The sequence below is a fragment of the Python bivittatus genome, unplaced genomic scaffold (genome assembly GCF_059951505.1).
Source record: "Python bivittatus isolate LINGU-HERP-01145 unplaced genomic scaffold, Pbiv_v1 ctg000690_np1212, whole genome shotgun sequence".
In the NCBI taxonomy this organism is placed as follows: domain Eukaryota; kingdom Metazoa; phylum Chordata; class Lepidosauria; order Squamata; family Pythonidae; genus Python; species Python bivittatus.
In genome coordinates this window covers 10,147,046-10,167,344 of record NW_028277096.1, presented here as the reverse complement: position 1 = coordinate 10,167,344, position 20,299 = coordinate 10,147,046, and the positions used below count along the sequence as shown (strand labels likewise).

General features: G+C 43.0%; 1 protein-coding gene across 1 annotated transcript; it reads right to left on the bottom strand.

Annotated features, from left to right (window-relative positions):
* Nucleotides 1–6,463: 6,463 nt before the first annotated feature.
* UPK3B (uroplakin 3B) lies at nucleotides 6,464–19,915 on the bottom strand. Its single transcript, XM_025165239.2, has 6 exons — nucleotides 18,945–19,915; nucleotides 16,780–16,929; nucleotides 15,025–15,244; nucleotides 12,428–12,504; nucleotides 10,511–10,640; nucleotides 6,464–9,229 (listed from the first exon to the last, which is right to left on the bottom strand). The coding sequence occupies exons 1-6, from the start codon at nucleotides 18,997–18,999 to the stop codon at nucleotides 9,061–9,063; spliced, it is 801 nt and encodes a 266-aa protein (XP_025021007.2). The 5' UTR covers nucleotides 19,000–19,915; the 3' UTR covers nucleotides 6,464–9,060.
* Between the last annotated feature and the right edge of the window lie 384 nt (nucleotides 19,916–20,299).

Below are 20,299 nucleotides of genomic sequence, written 5' to 3'. Positions count from 1 at the left end.
GGTATGGTGGCAGCTGTTTTGAGAAATTCCTCACTTCAAGGCCTTACTATTGAAATGAGTAACAGAAAACATATTTCAGATGCTTCTCTCCTCTTTGGGAAGGCTTATGCAGATTGAAAGTGGCACACAGAAGTTTCTCATGAGTGGTTGCCCATTCTAAATGCAATCCCCACCTCACACAAATACACATAAAAAACAGGCTTAACCATAGTTTCAACTGGGAAACTGTCAGCATTTTAGACCAAGCTAAATCCAAAAACGCGAGGGAATTCCTGGAAGCTTGGTATTCAGACAAGGCAGCCATCAACAGGCACACAGAGATAAACAACATCTACACACTATTCAAAAGAGAATAAAAAGGAAACAAAAGACCAGAATATCTCCTAGCCAGCAGTCATCATCCAGATAAACAGAGATTAACACCAAGATTAACACCAGACAAACACCAATAGAAGCAAATATGTGTAGCTCAGGGTTGAACTGTGGAGTCCTTGGAGGTTCTCTGAGCTTGGTTGTTTTCTTGCAAACATTTTGTTACCCAGCTAGGTAACATCTTCAGTGCTAGAATGGGATGGGGTTTGCTCTCTGTTTATATACTGTGGCGTTACCTGCCAGTGTTGGTGGGGGTGGGGGTTTGGTTTTGTTCCCCCCCACCCACGGTTAGTACCTTGATTAGGGTATTGTTTGATTGTATGCAAAACATTTGCAAGAAAACAACCAAACTCTGCGAACCCCAAGGACTCCACCAGACAAACAATCAAGCAGTAAACAATACCCTAATCAAGGAACTACCAGGAAAAAAAAAACCCCACACCCCACCAATACTGGCAGGGCAACACTGTATATAAACAGAGAGCAAACTCCACTCCATTCTAGCACTGAAGATGTTACCTAGCTGGGTAACAAAATGTTTGCAAGAAAACAACCAAGCCAGAGAACCCCAAGGACTCCACATAAAATTTCCCCAAGGACGCAAGAAGAGAGAGGCACTCTTTTAGGTGGGCCTTGGCAAATGTACAACTTTGCTGCCTACTAACACCAAGGACTACTAACATGACATTAAATATGAGATGGGGAGGAGTTTTTACTAAATAAAGACCCAGGGATATCTGATATAGTATCTCAGAGGAGGAAATTAGGATCTTGCGTTCAGTTCAGCAGGGTCTACAGCAAACTGATCTGGAAACGATGACAGCACTCAAATACTGTCCTTACATACTTGTGTCCTGATGTCTGATGCAAGTACATAAGTTGCAGCATTTGTGCATGTCTCATCATTGGTGTCCTCCCCATGGATTCCTCTGTCTTAGCCAAATCTGAATTGATCTATGTGGATGTAGGGTGTGTCTGGGGTGTGTGTGTGTGTGTGTGCGCACATCGAAAAAATCAAAAGGGCAGTTATAGCCACACCATAAACACCCTGCCCCTTTGCATGTGTGTGTAATGTTAATACATGTACCAAAGGGCCAGAACTTTGAAGGTGCAGTTGCGATTGCCCTCTTGACGTTTTTGACCTGATTCACCTTGCCTTCAACAGATTAACGCATGCCTTTGGGGGCTCCTTCTCTCAGCTGCTGATGGCCTCAGACTAACTCCATTGTTTGAGAGACATTCCAAGCTGGCACCATCTGTGTGAATTATGGAGCTAGAGTTCAAGGGAATGGCAGAGGTCAAAGTACTTGTATAGTATGTGTTCGCCTGCACATCCAAGGCAGACCTCATTTATCAGCACTAAATGATCTCATTTCAGTGAAGGGGAGACCTTCCTTCCTTCCTTCCTTCCTTCCTTCCTTCCTTCCTTCCTTCCTTCCTTCCTTCCTTCCTTCCTTCCTTCCTTCCTTCCTTCCTTCCTTCTTTCCTTCTTCTTCCCCCTTAAAGATTTATTAAACCATCATTTATAAACAAGGATAAAAATTCATACAGATTTGAAGCAAGCAAATGACAAATGTAGTTTTTGTGCATCCTTTTTGAGCATTCACCCCATGTGGCAAAAACGTCAAAACTATTCATTCCAACTTCAAGTTGTAGAGAATATTGTAGCTTGTTCTAAAATAAATACTGAGCAAAGTTATGACGGTCATATTGCTGAGCTCATGGATGTACAAAAGACATGAGTCTAAAACACCTGGCCAAAACCAGAAAAGATATGTGTAAAAAGCAATTTACTCATGGATGTACAATTCCATGCCATCTTATTGGAAGCAACCTGAAGCTTGGGAATCCCTCCCCTGGCTTGGATGGACATAGAGCCCTGGCCCAGCAGTCAGACGTCTGCGGGAGGATGTTACCACATGCCTGTGCTAGAGCAGCAGCTGGGGAGGCCAAAGGAGAACCGACACCCTTCCTTTCCAGTGTGTTCCCTGTAGGCTTGTGTGCCAACCCAATGAATGAGCAGCAAGCACTCGTCCAGTCTTAACAACCTGGCTGGAGAAACAGGAACAGTGTCTCTGTGACATTGGGAAGCTCCTTTTCTTGGTATTGCAACTGTTTAACTAAGGCAGCTTGAACACTTGGGACACTGGTTACAAAAAATGGGAGCACTTGCCTTCAGTGGGAAAGATGGGACAGAGAGAGAGATCAAGAAAGAGAGAGAGAGGACAATCTTACTTATAGTTTAGCTTCTAATGCAGTGTTTTTCGACCTTGGGAACTTTAAGATGTGTGGACTTCAACTCCCAGCTGGCTGGGGAATTCTGGGAGTTGAAGTCCACACATCTTAAAGTTCCCAAGGTTGAGAAACACTGCTCTAATGCTTTCACTATTCCTTCTTTGATCCTTGCCAGCAGTTGGGTGGGAGTGTGCAGAAAGAGACACCAGCTTTCCCTAAGCACCTGAAGCTTTTTGGTGGCCAAGAGGATTTGCAGAACTCTTTCCCACTTTGACTGGAGGATGTTCTTTTACTTGAAGATGTGATGCAGGTCTAGTCTTAGACTTGAGGTAGCTGCAAGGCTGGTCTGGAGCTAGTGTCAAGTAGGCACTTCATGGAGTGGTTCATAGTGGAGTCATCTGGAGAGTGCACACCGTCTGGAAAGCCATGGGTTGGGGTATGGGAATTTTGGTCTGCCCATCAGGACGATGTTGGTTCCTCCAAAATGTTACCAATACAGTTTTCCCCCCCTCAGGGTTTTTTTTTCTTTTTCTTTTTCTCCTAAACTCCTTTGTAATAATTTTTTGGAGTAGTTAATTGCTTTTTACACATATCTTTTCTGGTTTTGGCCAGGTGTTTTAGACTCATGTCTTTTATGCATGGATATTTTCCTGCTTCAGGCACTAATATATTTTATATAGGGTAATTTTATAATGGTTCTGGTTTGATCTTAATTTTACCCATTTTATCTGTATTCAGTTTGCTTACTATATATTCTTATAGCTTTGAATTTTTATTATTTTGGCTTTTAGTACCTACCATGGCAGTTTTGACTATATCCTGACTGGTTTTGTACATTTCCCCCTCTTCATCGTGTGGTTTTTAAAAAATGTTTTTGTACTCTTTTGTTCTATGCTGATCTTTGACCGTAATAAAGCTTAAATTTTAAGTTTTTGAAGCGTAGGGGCAGAATATTTTGAAGCATCCTCCTGTATGAATCTTTATATGGACTGCAGCTTATACTGAGGACATTTTTCTCCATTGAAACCCAAACTATTGAAATAATTCTTGGGGTTGTACTTGAACGGATGAGTCATGATCGCTCTCGGTGAAAACCATTGACTCATCTGATCATTTCAATTGTGAACCATGGTTGCCATGCATACTTTCAAAGCATTTGACACTCCCTGCCTATCTTCCGTCATATGACAGAAAGAAGTGGGCAGGCATGAAACCATTAGAACCGAGAGCGAAAAATGGGCAGGTCTGTTCCTTTCCATCCCTTTTCTACAACAGTTCTCTCTCTCTCTCTCTCTCTCTCTCTCTCTCTCTCTCTCTCTCTCTCTCTGTGTTTCATAAAGTTGGAAGGGACATTTCACCTGTTGAATCCAATCCCTGCTCACTGCACAAATCCAAATCAAAGTATTCCAGCAAGAACTGTCTAGCCCAGTGATGGCGAACCTATGACACACGTGTCAAAGGTGACACGCCATGACGTTTTGGGTGACACGCCAGCGTTCACCAACACCCGACGACTATTCTCCTTGTTTGAGTTACCAAAGAAACTGAGTTTCTTTACTCGTATTTCATTTTTGTAATTATTCGACGTTTCTTTATATAATATATAGCACCACACTGTATTTTTTAAAAAATAAATGAATATGTAAAGAATTGTTTCTCTTCCATCTGGGAGTGAGGGGTGTGTGTGACACACCAGCAGAGTCAAGTTAGGCATTTTCTGAATTTTTGACATGCCGAGCCCAAAAGGTTCGCTGTCGCTGGTCTAGCCCCTGCTTGAATACACATATCCAACAAAGAAGAGACCTCTATCTCTTTGGGTCACTGGTTTCACCACCAAAGTGCTTTTCCTGTTGGTTTTTTTTCCCCTGAACCTTCAATCAGAATCTTTGTTTCTATAACTTAACTTCTTTAACATCCTGAACTTTTGAGCAAGAGAGAATATGGTTTGACTTTCTAGGTGACATCAGGTATTTGAAAGAGGGCTATGAAAAACCCTCTCATTTCATCACCCAGCCTCACCTTCTTCCTCTTTCTATGCCTAGAAAAGGGAAAGCTTGCACCTGGCCATAATCTATTACTCTCAGGGGACTTTTGAAATTATCCAATATGTGAGTTGCCTCTGTTTATCCAAGGCAAAATCAAGTTGCCTCCTGTTTATCCAAGGCAGTGAAAAATGGGCAGGTCTGTTCCTTTCCATTCCTTTTCTATAGAACTTCTGTCTCTCTCTCAGTGACTCATAAAGTTGGAAGGGAGATTTCACCTGTTGAATCCAATCCCTGCTCATTGCAGGAATCCAAATTAAAGTATTCCAGCAAGAACTGTCTAGCCCCTGCTTGAATATACTGTACATATCCAACAAGGGAGAGACTACTATCTCTTTGGGTCATTGGTTTCACCTCAAAGTGCTTTATCTGCTGAAGTTTTTTTTTTTTTTAACCTTCAATCAGAATATTTATCCTATAGCTTAACTTCTTTAACATCCTGAACTTTGGAGCAAGACAGAATATGGTTTGACTATCTAGGTGACAGCCTGGCAGGTATTTGAAAGAGGGCTATGAAAACCCTTCTCATTTCATCATCCGGCCTCTCATTCTCTCTCTTTCTATGCCCAGAAAAGGGAGAGCTTGCACTTGGCAGTCACCTGTCACTTTCAGGGGACTTTTGAAATTTTGAAAGGTGATCTATATTAAATTGTCCTGCTATGTCCCAGTCCAACTTTAGTCCTAATTTATTGTCTTTGTTATTAAAATGAAGACAGCTCTGTGTAAAGTGCTGTCATTTCTAAGAGTCCGGCTCCCTCCTTAATTTGGTGTCCACTAGATATGATGGACTTCAATTTCCAGAATCCCAACCCACAAAATGGCATGTTGGATGGGAATTCTGAGAGTTGGTCAAGGATTGATTGATGATGTGCTATCAAGTCATTGTTGACTCCTAGCAACCACATAGATAGGCTTTCTCCATGACAATCTGTCCCTATCCTGGTCTTTCAGGTCTTCCAGTGGTGTATCCATTGCCACCGTAACTGAGTCCATCCACCTGGCTGCTGGTCATCCTCTTCTTGTCTTTCCTTCCACCTTTCCCAGCATTAGAGCCTTTTCCAGAGACCTGGGTCTTTGCATAATGTGTCCGAAGTAGGATAATTTGAGCCTAGTCATTTGTTCCTCAAGTGAGAACTCTGGGTTGATTTGTTCGATGATCCATTTGTTTGTTTTCTTGGCTGTCCATGGTATTGTCAGGAGTCTTCTCTAACACCAAGTTCAAAAGCATCAATATTCTACCCATTCAGGTTCAACCTTTGCTTCCATAGAGTGTCACAAGGAATGCCATGGCTTGCATGATCCTGATCTTTGTAGGAATGGTCTCATTGAGGCATTTGAATATCCTTTCAATACATTACTTGGTGGGGGAAAGTTATACTAATAGATGCCATGGTCCAGTCTGGTTCCTTTTTCTCATTTTATTTTATTTTGTTAAAACTAATCGATGTGCAAGGCCAACTGCACAGTAATTATCACATCTGTTTGGCCTGTAGGCAAATAGCCCAGACAGTTGTTTGCTGGGTTCATATACTGTAACACACTGAATTTGTTGAATCATAAATTAATCAATTCATTGGCTTCACACAACGTGTTAAGCCAGTCATACACACACATACACACACACCAAGATTAACATTAACCAAGCTAACTACTAAGTTCAGTATGTGGTGTGTATTGTTTTTCTAACCAAAAGAACATTAATCACTTTCTCTTTTAAATCAACAGAGGAGATCATTATTGCAAAATACATCAAAACTTTATTCATTCAGGCAGAATGTGCCTAATAAGACACACTGAAATGCATCATACTCCCTATCTTAAACCAGGGGAAAAAAATAAAAAATAAACCCAAACTAGAAATTGTATCAAAATAGACATTGATTCCTTGTCGGTGCAAAGCTTCACATAGCAAATTAAACCGGAAGAGTCCTGAAAGTAGCAAAAACGGTATTTTTGCTATTGAGCGAGTATGGTGCCATCTGTGAGTCTCTGTGTTTGTCATTCTCCTGAGAAGGGCCCTTTCCCCAGTCACCCAGATCCATGACTCGAGCACATCCTGCAAACATCTTTCATTCTCCCCAGTTCCCATGAATTTGCCTCTCTCTCATCCCAGCCCATGAAAGAGACAGTTTTAGCTCATCCTGAGCTGTCCATATAGTACTGCTCTTAAAGTCCTATTCTATATTCCCCTTTACTCTGACAGTCCCCAGGCAGCCTCAAGGGGTGTATCATCTGTCAGGCTCTAATGTCACTTAGATGTCTAGGGAATTCTGGGAGTTGAAGTCCACGCATCTTAAAGTTGCCAAGGTTGAGAAACATTGGCTTGGATAAAGCAAAGGACATAGCCGCCCAGAGTCGCTTTGTGTGAGATGGGCGGCTATGTAAATGTGATGTATAAATAAAATAAATAAAAAAATGTCCAAACAGAAGCCAGAGGACCAGCAGCGACTGGCGAGAGAGGCAGGATAGGGAACAGCAACAGGCACAGCCAATTTCAGCTGACTGAAAGATGGGCAAACACTTTAACTCGATTGCGGGGAAAAGCTCCAGAAAGCAAAATCTCTGATATGAGGTATTTACCACAGAAAATGGCTTCTGGGGATTTTTTTGCTTTGGCTTGTAAATGTATGCCCTTAAAACAAGATAATTCATGGATTTGAAAATGTGCTGGACAAGAGACACACAGCCGTGCACAGTCACACTGGAAACTATGTACAGAATTCACTGCCCCCATGATTCATATATATAGGAATACCAACCAAACGTAACATATTATGTTAGGAGAATATCTGATTTATTTATTTTTTTGATTTATATCTCACCTTTATTTCTGAATAGGCGGCATACATACTGCTCCCACCTCCTATTTTCCTTACAACAGCCCTGTGAGGTAGGTTGGACTGAGCGACAGTGACTGGCCCAAAATCACCCAGCTGACTTTCTTGCTTAAGGGAGGCCTAGAACTCAGTAGATTAGACCAGTGTTTCTCAACCTTGACAACTTTAAGAGGGGTGGACTTCAGCTTCCAGAATTCTCCAGCCAGCCATGCTGACTGGGGAATTCTGGGAGTTGAAGTCTGCACATCTTAAAGTGGCCAAGGTTGAGAAACACCGAACTAGATTAAAATTGGGACCAGAATGGCAAGGTAAGTATTTAGCCTAGAGTGTAAATTGCATTTAGAGATGCTAAATGCCACACAGCTGCATTCTTTTTGTCTTTCCAGCAACTGTTTTCATCATATTTTGAATACTGGTTATTTGGGGAATACAATCAACTCTTTTGTAAAAGCAGCCATATATATGTGTGTGTGTGTTTATGTTCAATTCAGTAACACTCTGCACCAGAGATTAGTAAGCACCATCAGTTGCAGAGAAAATGAAACTAACAGGAAGAGGTTATAGTGGGATTTGGAGTTTCAAATGTATAGATATCTAAGGATGTAAGGTTACTGTAGATACTGGAATCTAGCTGGCTTGGATCATGTGAAAAAAGTTAAGCCAGGACACAGCTGGTCACTTTTGGGATGAGAGATCATCAGGAATCCCAGGAATAGAGACCAAACAGGGGAATTCAGAAAACAACATGTCTTTGTCCATATCATCACCAGGAGTCTAACTCAAGTCGAGGAACATTTTACCTTTTAAGGAGTTAAAAGACAAGAAGGGTTGAGTGTTCTATTTCCTATTTTCTTCTTGATATCCTATTTCCTATTTTCTTTGCTTTATCTAAGCCAGTGTTTCTCAACCTTGGCAACTTTAAGATGTGTGGACTTCAACTCCCAGAATTCCCCAGTTAGGCTGGCTGGGGAATTCTGGGAGTTGAAACCCACACATCTTAAAGTTGCCAAGGTTGAGAAACACTGCCCTTGAAGAACCCATAACTTTCTGTTTATGTCTGGGAGTCGAAGTCCACACATCTTAAAGTTGCCAAGGTTGAGAAAAAGTAATCTAAGCAAAAGAGGGGAGGTCAGAGGCAGTGACAGTGCCAACTCTTGCAGAAAGTCTTGGCAGGCCTGTGAGAATCAGTAGGCAGATTCTTGGCAGGCACTCTGGGAAATGGAGAGGAACCCAGTGGAGGAGGGCAGGTAGTGAGGAAATATGGATGAGCCAACCATGCAAAACCAGAATCCTGTAGTTGCCCAAACAAAGGCCTTGGCCTGACCCAGGTGCTGTTAGAGTTAGCCTCATATTAAGGACAGTAAATGGATTTCCTGGCTGGGCAAAGCCACTTTGATTGGGTTGCACACTTGTGGCCCAGGATTCTCCTACAAAAAGCCAAGGAGATTGCAATGCACAGAGCATGAATGGAATCTAGCAGCAAGGTTGTGGGTGTGCATGAGTGTGGGTGGGGTCTCACTGCCATGGAAAGACACAGAGACCCAGTTAGGGGGCTGCTTGTGCAGTTGTGGTCTTTATGAAGATGAAATGATGCGCTGAGAGCCAGGCATATCTACAGCAGGTGGAGGAGGAGGTACCGGTGGGGCAGGGGGAATGTGGTGGGTATCATAGCGACTGGCTTGGAAAGGCTCTGGGCGCTGTTCCTCTTGGTTCTCAGATGGACTGTGGCGCCAAAGCTTGAAGCTGTCAAAAAAGAAACTGGCGTGAGTAGGCAAATGGCTGCGTGTTAATTTATCCTTTGATGGAACTACCATGTCTTTTCTGGGAGATGAAGGTCAAATGTTTATCCCTGTCCTTTCATTTTCCGCCCTATAACATTGACCCAGTGAGGTAAGATATGCTGAGACTTGCCTAAAGTCATCCAGTGATCTATCCTGAACTTGATTTTGGGTCTCTCCAGTCCTGTGACCACTACACCATACTATCTTGCCAATTGTTGACGGTGGCAGAGGGAATATGATTTAATTCTCACTTGGATTCAGTGATGTCTGCAGAGGTGGGGGGGGGTCACAAAAGTTAAGTCAGCAGTTCAAATGATTGATCATCAAATCCCTACCCTTTTATGTGTCCAATTGCACTGCCATGGACGCCATCTCTTGACCCCCACTGTGCAGGAGTGACCAAATAATCAAAGTCCCAGATTATGGAGTCCCAACCACCACTTGACTCTTTTGACTCCCCCTGCAGAGAGACACCTGGCCCCATCGATGCCTCTTCCTGCTGCCGGCAGTGCAGAAGCAGGCGTGAACCTTGCAAGGGTCTCCTCCAGCTTGACTGTTAGATTCAGGAGGGAATCCAACCCCACTCCTACCCCCCATTCAGAAAACTTCTTCACTTGGTGTAATGAGCTGTGAGAGCAACCTTGAGGAAGAGGAGGAAGAGCTGCAACTAAGGCACAGGTCAGATAAGAGAAATCTCAGCCCACAGAAGGAATGGAGGTGGAAAAAGCACCTCAGGCTTGACCCTCCCTAGTTCTCTTTAGGATAAAGGCAGGGAGGGGGGAGGCACTTTCAGACTTGCAAAATTCTGTTACTGAAATCCTATAGTAAAAGTAGCTTTACTATTCATGACTTTGGTGTTCAAGACTGGTCTACTTTGATGGGCTGATCCTTGGGCTTCCTGGAAAATTCAAAGTTTTCCATATGTACAGATAAGTCTTTGCCACCATCTGGTGGTCAGCTGGATCTCTGCAACCCAGATATGTTAACCTACCCCACATGAAAGATGTGGAGCAAGGAATGGGCAGGAGGTAGAGCCCACTGGGCTTCCCAGTGCTGGTGGACACCAAGATGGCCTCCTCCCCTGCCTTCACTATATTTATGCCACTGTCTTCAGCATTGATCTCAGCCTTCATCTTCTCTATCATTTTAGGACTCCAGCACCCCATTTTTCCCTGGGTGCAGATGGGCCCAACTAACATCACCTGTCCTTTGCAGCACTAAGGTTCTAGGTGTGAGCACTTACCATTCATAGCAGACAGTGCTCAGGAAGCCAATAGTGACAACCCCACAGAGAGCAGAGAGAATTACAGTGATGACAATCATGTCTCCACTACGTCTGCCTGGCCAAGTGTCTATTGTTTTCCAAATCAGGGCTGAAGAAACAAGACAAAAGAATAATCATGTATCACTATTCAACAGGTGTTGACCCAGGTGCTGTTTTCCCTGGGGGGGGAAGTAACATCACGTGTCCAGATTATGCAATCTGCATCATTTGTACCTGGCACAAATTAAAGGTAGTCCCTAGTTTAAGAGTTCCACTGTGGAGGACACTCTCCACTGTCCTTAAATCGAATCTGTATGTAAGCCAGAACAGTATTATTGTATAATACTGTACAAGTAGTATTGTGTAATGAACTCGAACCATTGTGTATTTAACTTGAAATTGTGTATTTAATTCAAATTTTGCTACAATAGGCCCCGTTCTTAATTATGGGTCATCCTTAAACCAGGGGTTCTTAATCAGGAGACTACCGGTACATGATTTGTATCATCTGTAGGATGATGCACTTGACGTCATCATGGCTTCTATCTAACCCAGGGTTCCTCAACCTTGGTGACTTGAAGATGTGTGGACTTCAACTCCCAGAATTCCCCAGCCAGCCTAACTGGGGAATTCTGGGAGTTGAAGTCCACACATCTTCAAGTCACCAAGGTTGAGGAACCCTGATCTAACCGGTATGCCTTTATTGCAAACTATTGCTTTAATCTTCTTTCCAGTTGGCTGTGTTAGTTTGTTAGATTTTGATCTTCCTTTTGTTCAAGGAATCAAGGGGATTACAGACATGGAACAGAATTGTCCATTGCTGGCCATAATGACAAAAAAAGGGACAGCACGCATATGGTGACATCACAGTGCAAACCCTGCCCTTTCATACTTGTGTCCTGAGATTGGATACAAATATGTAAGTCCTAGGGTTGCCTCATGATATTACGACACACATTTTATTACTTCTTCCCTTGCTCTCGCATAGATATGGATGCATGGGGATCTCCTTTCCTTTTATCCTCATAAAAATGACTCTACAAGGCATGTTGGGCCAAGAAAGTCTTTGACCCAAAGTCTTCCAGTGAGCTCCCAAGTCCAAGGGTAGACTTGAGCCTGGATCTCCCCAGTCCTTGTGCAGCACGTGAACTGCTATGTCACACTAGGTCTCTTATTATATACAGTATATTAATTGGAGTCTTGAAGGTGGGTGGGTTAAAGATTACTCAATGAAAACACACATGGCAAAAAGAACATGGCACTGTAGTTGGAAGAGATGCTGTGGAGAGCCCTTAGCCAATAAGTCAAAACCTTTTCCAGTTATTCTACTTTTCCCATCTACCTTCTAATTCCCTCCTTCCCAAATAATTCAGAATTGTATAACGTGTCCTTCAGATGTGTTAGACTACAACTCTCCTAACTATCTAGGATGGGAATGATCAGAGTAGTAATCCAACCCATATAGAAGGCACCCACTTGGGAAAAGCTGCTCTAACCATCATTTTTGGAAGTCCTCCTACCTGTGAAAAGCTATTTTTCCCCATTAAGGTTTTTTTTGTGCTTCTGAAAACTGCCAGACACCTGGCCCTGCAAATATCCTTCCTTCTCCCTGACATGTGCATAACAGCGCTGTTTAAGATGTATACAGCTTGTAAAACCAGAGGGCAATAAACAAAGAACTAGAAGGATACAGGCATGGTACTGTTCTTGGCATTATTTGGAAAGAAAGGGGCAATGGGAGATTCCACCTTTTCTGGATGGGGGGAATAGTCCTGACTTTTAGAATAACCTTTCCCAACCTGATGCAATTCCCATTATTTCCCAGGTCCACAAAACTTTGCGGCATCATACACTTCTTGGCTGTTTAATGGGCAGCAAGTTCTTCTCCTTGCATACCTTTATTCAGCGTGATTGGAGCAGACCATCTTGTTTCTGCTTTCGAACCCGTGGAGTCCATGGCGAGGAATTTCACTCTGAAAAGTATAGTGAAATTAAAGCAGAAGAAAGGAATGGAAGGAAATATCAATGACATTCCAAGTGCATTTCGGCTCATATGACCAAGGGTGCCCACAGAGTTTGGTCAAAAATGTCAAGATGGTGGCTGCAATGGTGAATGATAAAAAAAAAATGGGGGGGGGGGCAGAAAGAGAATAGAGGCCCTATTTGAGTTTAGTCCCATTCATAATTTCCTTCACCCCATTTATTGATGTCATGCAACCCTTGAGATTCCTGGAAAGGAATTCAGTCTTCAACCTGAACAAAAAAAAAACCAAAAAAAAAAACCAAACCCAAGGTTGCCTTCTGATGATCCGAAGGTACAAACCCATCATTATCTGATTAGAGTTGAAACTTCTTTTGCATTATTCAAGCCTGTGTGATTCCGGAGGACCAAAGATCTCATTCTCTTGCCCTGACTTCATTCCATTTCCTTACAGGGTGGAAAGTCTGGTTGAATGTGTCTGCATTCCCATGGCTGTTTTCTCAAGGGATGGGCCCCCAAGTGTCAAAAATTGGTTATACCTCCAGCTTCAGAATCACTATGATTCTTTTTCTTCTTCTGTTTTTTTTCCCCAGAATTGTTACATTGACTTCATTGTTCCTTAATTATTAAATGAGATGCAGGCCTGGTGTCTCGGGGAGTCAAAACATTCAAGATGGCAGTCATAACCATGCAATGAAAGATACATGTAAAAAGGGCAGGGTTTTGATTGCGTGATTATAGATGCCATCTTGAAGTTTTTGACACAGGTAAAAAGGGGCAGTGCTTCAATTGCATGATTATGGCCATCAGCTTGGCTTTTTTGACCCCCTTCCCTGCAGACACCCCTGGAGACTCTGAAGAAGTCTTTGGAGAAGTGACTGCTCACCCCAAATATTCATTTCTCCCTGACTGGAAATATACAGCAAAAGATCAGTGAATGCCTTCAGTTAAGAAAATTGGCTATGGGGAGGGGGGAGGTTTAGAAAAAAAAGTTATCAGAGTCGCTCAGTTAAAAAAATGGTGTAGAAAGTTCTGTTTGTAGCCACTGTAGGCATATATGACTTAAGAATAAATAACTTAATTGCATTAATTATCTATCCTCTAATAGGGAGCCATTTGGACAGCCTCTTCAGCCTCTCTCCTGCCACCCCTGATGGTGCTGCTCAAGTTCTGCTGCAAAATATATGTATTTTGTCTTAATTCCCCCAGCCTTGCAAAATTCCAAAAAGAAAGAGCCAAAGATTGCAAACGCCAATGCAATGATGTCATCACACTGCCGCTCTGACCCTTGTAGCACTCAGGCTGAAGGAAAGGTGGTGGTGGTGGGGGGGGGGACAAGAGAATTGCCCTTGCTAAAATTATGTATATCTTCCTTTGACTTAGATCTTGCCTTTCAGTCAGTACTCAAGGAAACTCCCCTGGTTTGTATTTAATACAGTATATAGCAAACAAAACCCCCCAAAACTGATCATCCCCACTCTCCTAACAACATTCTTGGCCTCCCTTTCCTTCCCCAAGTAAATTGTTCGGGAGTTGTTGCTGCAGTGGGGTTCCCAACATTCCCAAGATCCAGGTGTTTTTTGTTTTTCTTTCCCCCCCAAAATGTTTCATGGTCAGTCAGGTCCAATAGCTTCCAAGAGAATCTGAGAATGCGAGGCTGTATTTGCACAGCACATTTATCCTCGTTCCTAAATTAAGCCAGCTTTCTCAATGTGCTAAGCGATGTGCACCCATAAACATAAACCTAATCGGGGTTCAGCCTATGCTTAGCGTGCCATGCAAGTGGCAGCCATTCGATTTGTGACTGGATGCAATCTGAGACACCAACAGGTCTGTTGGCTTAGATAACCAAGTGGAAAGGAAGGGATGTTTATCCATTTTCTGTCTTGATTTCTTTTAGGATATTATTATTGTTGTTGTTGTTGTTGGTTGCACAGTCAGCCAGATGTTTAGACTGGATTTGGCATTTTTGTCCACCTATAGAGTCTTTCCCAAGGACCTGGGATAGACAGATGTGGTTGTTTAATAATATTAAAGATATTGTCGCAGGATGTAAGCTGCTGCTGCTGCTGCTTCTTCTTCTTCTTCTTCTTCTTCTTCTTCTTCTTCTTCTTCTTCTTCTTCTTCTTCTTCTTCTTCTTCTTCTTCTTCTTCTTCTTCTTCTTCTTCTTCTTCTTCTTCTTCTTCTTCTTCTTCTTCTTCTTCATAATATTATTATTATTATTATTATTATTGCAACTGCTTCAGCTAACACTATTTTCAGCTCCCAGCCCTGAGAGTAGAATATTCCTTCATTTTATATCCTGCCTTCAGAGGTGGCCGCAGGTAAAAAAAAATCAAGATGGCCACCACAAACATGAAATCCAAGCTCTGCCCCTTTTTACACGCATCGTGACTGCCATCTTGACTTTCCTGGCACCCCTTCCCTCGTGGATGCCCTGTCTGCCTGCCAGAGTTCCCTCCAAGGAGTTCTGAGGGCCAAATGGAGCGCCAAATGCCACCCTCCCCTTACCTGTAAGGTCCAGGCAAGGGCAGGGGGCCGTTGCAGTGGGTCCTCCTGTCATCGCTTTTGCAGGAAGATTCGTTGCCGACCCGAAGCACGTTCCCTGCTTTGCCTTTGCATGGATATTGGGAGAGGGTGGACTTCATGGTCATGTAGGCGTAACTGGTATATAAATCTTCATATGGTGGGATTTGCTGGGCGGAGGTTGGGTTCTTGAAGTTAGCCGTGGCTGTGGGTAGAGGAGCAAGGCAGGGCGAGTCACCCAGAGCTGAGCTCACGTTACCAGAAATTAATGGCTTAATCGCTCACCCATCTCACATGAACCCTGTTAGATCATGCCCATGGTTCGGGGAACCCGCCATTAACCCAGCATATGGTTTCCAACAGTGGACGGCCTGGTGCCTCTCGTATACTAATTCCAGTGCTTGAAAGCAATCAACCTTTTCCAGACATGTTCCCCTTTCCCAGCCACAAAGATGTTAAAATTGCTCCCCCAGTGATGAATCCACTGAAAGTTTTAATCAATTAATCTACTTATGGAAACAGTTAAAATGTGCACCTCTCCTTTTGACTCTGTCAGGTGATCTATTAACATGCCATAATTACTGATTAGCCTCCATCTGGATGAAGCAGTGTTTCCCAACCTTGGCAACTTTAAGAAGCAGGGGCTTCAGTTTCCAGAATTCCCCAGCACTGAAGCCCCCGCTTCTTAAAGTCGCCAAGGTTGAGAAACACTAGAGTAAAGTAAGGTAGCATCCATATCTGGGAAAGACCTCAACTACTAACATTCAGAAACAAGGTTTTGAACTGCAAGTAAAATTTGAATTAATTCAAATCTCTCATACACTCTGCCAGCTTTGCCCCAATTCCCTTTTGATCCTCAACTGGGCAGGAAAACAGTTTAATGCAGTGGGTAAGGTGTTGGGACTAGGACTGAGAAGACCCAGGTTCTGACTGCCATCAGCCACGGAAGTGCAGCGGGCAGCTTCGGGCTCGTCCCCTGTTCTGAGCTCAACCTATCTCACAGGCAGCAGCAACCGCAGGCAGGGTTGGGTGGGGCTGAACAACAAAAGGAGCATTGCACCATAGACCCCACCCCTCTTGGGTACACATTGGGACATTGCGTCCGGCCCCAAAGAGCTTGTAGAACAACGCTGCTTTCATCATTTTGTTCGAAGCAGGAAGCTGGTGTGGATGTTCACACTATAGGGGTGATGTTCTGAGGATAAAATGGAGGGAACCCCCTCCCCACACCTTGAGTTCCTGAGGAAGAGGTGGAAATACTGTAGAGAGCCATGGAGATGGCCTTGAAGGGAATATTCAGAAGCTGTTATTGAAACAACCAGGGCAGATGCATTGCTGAAGCCCTGGGAAAGGAGTATTAGGAAGAGGCTCAGGCTGGCTCCTCCTTGACTCAGTGGGGTATATGAGGGAGGGGAGGAAAAACATAATCAGACTTGCAAGATTCTGTTACTATAGCCCAATGTTTCTCAACCTTGGCCACTTGAAGATGGGTGGACTTCAGCTCCCAGAATTCCCCAGTCAGCATGCTGGCTGGGGAATTCTGGGAGTTGAAGTCCACCCATCTTCAAGTGGCCAAGGTTGAGAAACACTGGGCTATAGCTTATCTCAATATAGTTTAGTTCTAGTTTTCCTAGGGAGTTGGTTCTTGATCGGGTCTACCTCAGGGCTGAAAGATAGAAATTGAATGAATACAGTAAATTTATAACATAAAATGCACTAGGATTTTGGCTATTCACTCACCATTAATGAAAGTGATTACCAACCAGATGTTGTCAGAGACGTTGACAAATGGGTCAAAGACACACTTTGGTGGCTCCAAGGCAAAAGTGCTAACAGTGACTTTTCCTTCCATGTTCAGCTCTGAGATCCGAGGTGTATAGGGGATCAACTCTGAAAATACATTGAGCAGTTTAAGTAGCTGTCAGCATCAGGTGGTAACGCAGGAGTGCAAGAACGGGTGAAGCATCTAATCAAATGTAAGCAAAGGTCAGAACATTTCTCACGGTTTTATTTTTCTCAGCTCTCTAGACCAGGAGTGGACACTGCAGCCTGTACAATTTTCTCCAAATATTGCTCACTGCTTTCGGAGAGGGAAGGACATGCCCTTTCCTTCCCCACACTACACAATAACGGAAGAGGTCTGTCTTTTGTTTGGGGCCTGTTCTACCATTAAAGAGAGTGTAGTAATAACTTCCCCTAGAGCAGAGGTAGGAGGGCAAGTGGAGATGGTGAGGGATCTGATGATGTATCCCGTGGCCTGCTCTGTGCTTCTGGAGCTAGTTCAATGGAGGGTGTGTCCCTTGGCACTGGACTAAGACTTGACTGTCTGCCTGCTTGGCTTCTGCATATGAGCTTCAAAGGGTGAGAAAGACAGGTTCTCTCTGGTTTTCATAGTCTTCTGCAAGGCGGTTATGGGTGTGTAAATGGATCAAGGGGGTGTGGGTATGTAAATATGGTTCCTAATATAAACTATGGGTGTGTAAATGTGCTCCCTAATATAAATGGTGGTCAACATTCTTGGCCCAGAGAGCCACCCCGGGCCACCCCCATACACCCTCTTTGTGCCCATTCAGTAGAAAAGCAATTTTTCAGGACACTCCGTCCCTTTCCTTTCAGCAATAGTGTTCCTATAGCTTGTCAATCAGAAAGGCTGTGAGGGAGCATCCTATGAGAGGAGACTATTATGTATATATTGCAAACATGGATTTTTCTAGATTTAAGGAAGGCGTGCTTCCCTCTTTAATTCCCACCCCCACTCAAAACCTTATTTCCTTGGGAGCAAAGCTTTAAAAGCAAAGGAGCCAAGCTGCACAACCCAATTAAAAATTAAAGCTATTTTTTTTCTCCTAAAAGCTAAAAACCTAGAGGGAAATTCTTCTTTATTTGGAATCACATTCGGCCCACATGACCGTTATCCATCTATTAGCTCAATTCTGAACATGACTAAGGGCTGTTTAACCCTATAGCATCTCCCGGGCTGACTGCATGTCTTGAATCTCCACTTGAATACCCACCCCTCGCTCTTTCCCTCCCTCCCTTCTTGTTTAGAACAATTTCCAGAATCTTAGAGGAATAAGCCAACCATCCCTGTATGCTGACAGGGAAGTGAAATGCCACTGGAAGGGAAAGCAACGCATACCTTCCTCACAGTTCCCCAAATTCGTTTTATACTATTAACAGTTGTACCTGTTGGCTGTACACAACCCACTTAACCAGGGCAAGGTAAAACCTAACAGATGCATGGGTTCAACATGCTAAGATAGGTGAGTATAGTCCAAGCCTCGCCTGTTTGTTTCATTTATGGCTTGATGTATTTGCAAACCCAGAAAATAGGTTCATTCAGGAAGCAGATTCAGCACATTAGGCGAATACAGCCACACAGTTTTTGCTTTTACGGTACTCAGTTACTTAGCCCAGGAAGATTTTTCCATTTTTTAAATATCTCATCATAGAAAGAAGACTAATACCAAACATTTACATCTAAATGTCTGCTAATGCCCAGAGCAAAAAAGAGAGGATCTTTATCCTGGAAAGTTTAATTCAAAATGGTAGATGATACTCTTAATTAAAGAAAGGACACCAGTGATTGGGAGAGAAAGGAGAAGGAGTGAGGGATGGGGCAGAGACAAAGGGTATGATCTTGGGCAATCTTCCCCAAGTCATCCTACAGATATGTGAGAGGACAACTCTCATCATTTCCAATAACACAACTAATGGTGCGAGTTGTACTCAAACACACTTGGAAAATGCCAGGTTGGGAAAAGTATCATCAGTCCACTGAGATGGGACAGGATCTTTCCTCTCATCAAAGGGTACCAAACAGCACTGAGTTGAGGATTGAACTCAGTGGTCTAAATAACCCCTTCCAACTATATGATTTTATGAGTTTGTAAAATAATAATCACCTAAAGCCATGGTCTTGCTAGCAATCAGGAACAGAAGTAGAAGGGAAGCAGCCATCCTTATGGAAGTTGGTTGTTCTTCTCAAGAACTTTCTTCTTGCCACAATGGAAGATGTTCCAAGCTGACAAAAGAATGCTGCTCAGAGTCCAAGGTGCAAATGAAGATAGGGTCAGTAAGGAAAAACACCCTTTTCTACTATCCTGGCCAACGCCTTATCACTTTGTCTTCAGCAGCTACCCCTGTTCCACCCTATACCAACTTTCCACATTCCTCCCTTCTAGTGTAAGGATCTTGACCCCTGATAGCAAACAAGTTTGTCTTGTTCTTTCCCAACAGAACAGAAAACAGCAACTAACTGGACAATTTAAGTGGGCATCGTAGGGGTGGGAAGTGAGGAGACATGGGACTGAAAGGCAGAAAGAAAAATTGCTAAGGCAGAAAATATCAGTAATATCAAGTATGGTGTAGTAATTAGACTATGGGATTAGGACCAGGGAGATCCAGGTTCAAATCTCCACTCATTCATAAAATTTGTTGGATGTGTTTGGTTCAACGATGTGAAAATAAGTACAGGTAGTCCTCACTTAGTAACCATAACTGGGACCAGCAACTCTGTTGCTAAGCGCCACGGTCGCTAAGTGGAAAATCATGTGACCATGACAGGCTTACGATGTTGCTTCCTCTTCAGTCATTAAACAAATCACCCTGGTCGTTAAGTGAAACATCACATGACTGTGACTTACAATTTTACTTCTGTCTTCTCTATTAACTCTGCTTGTTGCAAGCCAGTTGTAAAGCACACAAATGGCGATCACATGATCGTGAGATGCGGGGATGGTCATAAATGTGAGGATTGGTTGCAAAGCTATTATTTTATACCATTGAAACTTCAAATGGCCGCTAAACAAATCAGTTGGTAAGCGAGGACTACCATACAGTAGAAACCTGCTGGATGAAGCCATAGGCCCATCTAGTTCACCACTCCCTTTCCTACAATGGCCAACAGAATGTATTTGAAGGGTTTAGATTGCTTTTAATTTGGCAATCATTTGAATCAAACCTCAGTGAATGAGCCAAATATGGATTTTAAATTTATATAACTCTTAATCTGAATTAATCACAGGACCGTGTTGTATATTACTGTGTTACCAGAATCAGGCTGCTATTCCACTGGAGAATAATTATCTCTACATTATGTGAACTGTAATTTTTGCACATTATTTTTCTTTACCCAAAATATTTTGATTAAAGAACATTATTATTTATCTTACAGGAAGCAGAGATATCTCATATGGGGTAGCTGCATCTTTAATTTTAGGGGCATGATTAGAGATAAACTAATATAATCCCTGGCCCA

Excerpts from the sequence above, each read along its gene's own strand:
- UPK3B (XM_025165239.2), bottom strand. The coding sequence starts at position 18,999 with ATGGCTGCTTCCCTTCTACTTCTGTTCCTGATTGCTAGCAAGACCATG. Across the intron at positions 15,245-16,779 it reads GGTAATCACTTTCATTAATG|CCACGGCTAACTTCAAGAAC; the intron begins GTGAGTGAATAG and ends CTCTACCCACAG. Across the intron at positions 12,505-15,024 it reads CCCTTGCCTGGACCTTACAG|AGTGAAATTCCTCGCCATGG; the intron begins GTAAGGGGAGGG and ends TATACTTTTCAG.